The sequence below is a fragment of the Cariama cristata genome, unplaced genomic scaffold (assembly GCF_000690535.1).
Source record: "Cariama cristata isolate BGI_N322 unplaced genomic scaffold, ASM69053v1 scaffold20788, whole genome shotgun sequence".
NCBI lineage: Eukaryota > Metazoa > Chordata > Aves > Cariamiformes > Cariamidae > Cariama > Cariama cristata.
Window position 1 is genome coordinate 1 of NW_009630878.1, and position 3223 is coordinate 3223.

The window sequence follows — 3223 nt, forward strand, 5'->3', positions numbered from 1 at the left end:
GTGTCCCCCCAGTCACTGAGCGCTCCCCCTCTCTCACCATCTCCCTGCTCAGTTGCAGCGGGGCATCTGTAGTGACACACCGGCAAAACAAACCACCCCCATCCTGACCCGAGGGGTTCCCCAGAACCCACCACCTTCAGATCCAGGAAGGGGTTTCCTCCCTGACACCCTTCCTCCTAAGTTGCTCTTGACACACAACCTTGACCTTGGCTTTCCTTATGTCAAGAGCTGTAGGTAAAACACCACTTACGTCTGGTTGTAGCCATCTGGCTGAAAGCAGGGGTCCCAGCCAAAATCTCGAGGGCCTCTGGGCTCCACTATCAGCCCCTGCCATGAGAAAGCAAAAAAACCTCCATAAGCCATGGTTTCACAGCCCTTCCCTTGCAGCTGCACTTCAAACACAGACCGAAGAGCTACACACGGCCACAGCTCACGCTGTGGCCACCACAGGCTCCCTGCGTGGTCCTGTCCTCATTCCCAGGACATAACCAAAATTAGCAGCCCCAAACTCAGTGCTCCATCTTGCTGCCCTACATTGACAGCCCGTTTACCCCCCCAATTAACAGAGCTAACAACTGCACTCAAATACAACCCTGCCAGAGGGAGACAAGGGGGCTGAAGAGCCCGAGGTAACATGCAGAGTTCAGTACCTACAGCTGGGTGAAAGGGCTGCAGCGTTCAGCACCCACCACCCACCAGCTGCGCCCTCCCTCAGCCTTTTCCCAACACAGAGCAGCTACAGGGGCATTCAGTGACCCAGAGGCAGCTAAAATTGTCCTCAATAGAGCCAATGCTGTTATGAAATTCACGTAACAGCCCTCCCCGAAGCACACAACCTACATGAGTCTGGCCTTTGAACAGCTTCACTGGCTCCTCTGGGTTTCCAGTACTGAATGCAAAGGTACAGAGAGCGTAGGCAGATTTGTCTTCAAACCCAGCCAGCAGCTTGTACAGGCCTGAGCAACAAAGAAAGGATCTCCGCGTTACTGCCTTTCCCTCGGAGCGCAATACACCCACCTAGAGACGGATGGAGGGGGTATTCTGCATTCACATCCACAAGGGAGAGGAAAAACTACAGGAGGTGACAAAGCTCAGGTACAAGAATGCTCTTGGCTGGGTCCCTCATAGGACTGAAGCCAGCCCTTCAGATCTAACACAGCGTGAGCTGCAGGGTCCCGCTACTAATTTGGGCACGGAAGCAAACAAGTCCACCAGAGAGGACTAAAGGCCATTCGGAATTAGCGTGATTAACGCCCATGCTTGTGACACCAGTGCAGGATTTGCAGTCACACTCTTAACCACAGGATCAAAGGCAATCACTGCACACCAGGAGAGGTGAGCATTAGTGGAGAGGTGCTTGCACAGAAGCCAAAGGGAGCAGCAGGTCTTCCAGGTCATAGTGATGAAAACAAGAAGTTCTGACAAGCCCTAGCACCACCCTGCAGAGGCAGGAGCCTGGGAATCCAGGGATGATGCTGAAACTACTGTGGGAAACAACGTCTCGTGAAGAAGGGCACAGAACAGGCTTAAGGAGAGAATGTGAAGGGACAGAACTGGACAGACAGGAAAGGAAACAGCTATGAAATGGGCAGCGCAGTGGACATGCACGCTCAGCAGAACCCGGCACGGGCAGGATCCATTTCATTTGGAAAGGACAGAGTTACATGCAGAGCAGTAACATGGGAGGCAGTACCTTCTGGTTTGAGTTTTTCCAGGAACCATTTTCTGAAGGGGAAGAAGAGAGGAAAGATTAATTTTTGCTATTATTTCTCAAAAATACAGGCATCCTTGAGATATTGTTGCCTACATTTTCATAGCCCTTTGAATCCCTCTTAAATGTGCAATCAAATCACCTTATTCTGGACTATTTACCAATAATGACAAACTTAGCTCTTAAACTGAATGGGACACAGTGAAAACAGCAGCGGGGTATTTAACGTACTGCAGTACTGGGGTCTATGTAAACAACCCAGTTCTCACTCATGAGCACTAACATGTTGAAATACATTTCTCAACTCAACTTGTTCACATCTTACACACAGTTCTACTACCAACTTCATCATATAAAACTTTTACATCTCAGCTTAGCAAAGATAGTTTGGAAGAATTAATCATACTAAAAGTTAATTCCAGGAGCTAAGGCAGTATTTTATTAGAGGAGTTACACTGTAATGTAATAATCTTGTTATCCGCTGGATTAAAGCAGTCCCTGTGAGAACCTATGGGGCACTCCTCCCAGAGTCCAAAAAAAACGCACGGTGCCTTAACTGCACAGAGCCCGCTCTGGGGCCAGGTTCCCAAGCTGGCTGCAAGAGCAATCACCACAGATTGGGTGCGAGAGCCAACAATTCAGGTCTGTCTCTCTCATCCTGCACCATGACTTACAGGGCTCAAGGAGTTAACTCCAGCCTCTGGAGTGCTGGATGAAGTTGAGGACACAGACCAGTAATCACCTCCCTGACCCTATTGCTCCTGGCGTGTGGAGAATCCCCTGTGAAGCACACCCTGTCAGACTGTTTCCTAACTGTGGAACACAAAAGGTGAAGCAAGTTCCCTCCTACTTACATGTAGGGTCCTGGAAGCCCCCCCAGGGCATTGAAGCACAAGCAGGTATCCTCTACTATAACAGGTCCCTGAACCTACAGCAAAAGCCCAAGAGATGGAAACATTAGACCGAGAGGAAGGCACTGCCTCCAAACACATTTTCTTGCTCTATCCTATTCTCATGTTTCCACGATAACAGGAATGTCACAAAAATTCACCAGCCATTAGAGCTCTTTACCTCTAAGGCAATCCATACCAGACAGACACAATCAAACCCATGCTCTACCCAGGCAGGCTAGAGTGGCTGAAGAACAGTAAGGAAGATCTCACATGGAGAAAAATGAGCAAAGCTGAACACCCCCTGCCCTCCTGGGGGACAGGGAAAGCCTGTGTCCTGGAGGCATGCCTGCATTGTCCTGGAGTCTCAGCCCTCACTTGATTCTTTTAAGTAACCCATCCCAGAGACAGCTCTGAGAAGTGATCCATCAGAAGCTCCAGCTGACAGAAAACTCGGTGTCCCACAGCCGCTGGGGCTGGACTGAAGGAGCTGTCCTGTCCTCCTGCTGCTCGAGGTACACAGGAGGCCGTCCAGAGGAGCCGCAGCGGGGCTGCCAAAAACACTGTGTCACCAGTGAGAATTCACCATCATCCAGCGTAGCCAGGTGATGGGAGCGGAGCG

At 50.4% G+C, this 3223-nt stretch overlaps 1 protein-coding gene across 1 annotated transcript; it reads right to left on the reverse strand.

The window, feature by feature from the left end:
* Positions 1 to 246: 246 nt before the first annotated feature.
* Positions 247 to 2639, reverse strand: ITPA (inosine triphosphatase (nucleoside triphosphate pyrophosphatase); the record flags this gene model as incomplete). Its single annotated transcript, XM_009705746.1, has 4 exons — positions 247 to 327; positions 841 to 956; positions 1694 to 1725; positions 2566 to 2639. Coding segments are annotated over 4 exons (303 nt in total), but the record flags the coding sequence as incomplete, so codon positions are not given.
* Positions 2640 to 3223: the final 584 nt, after the last annotated feature.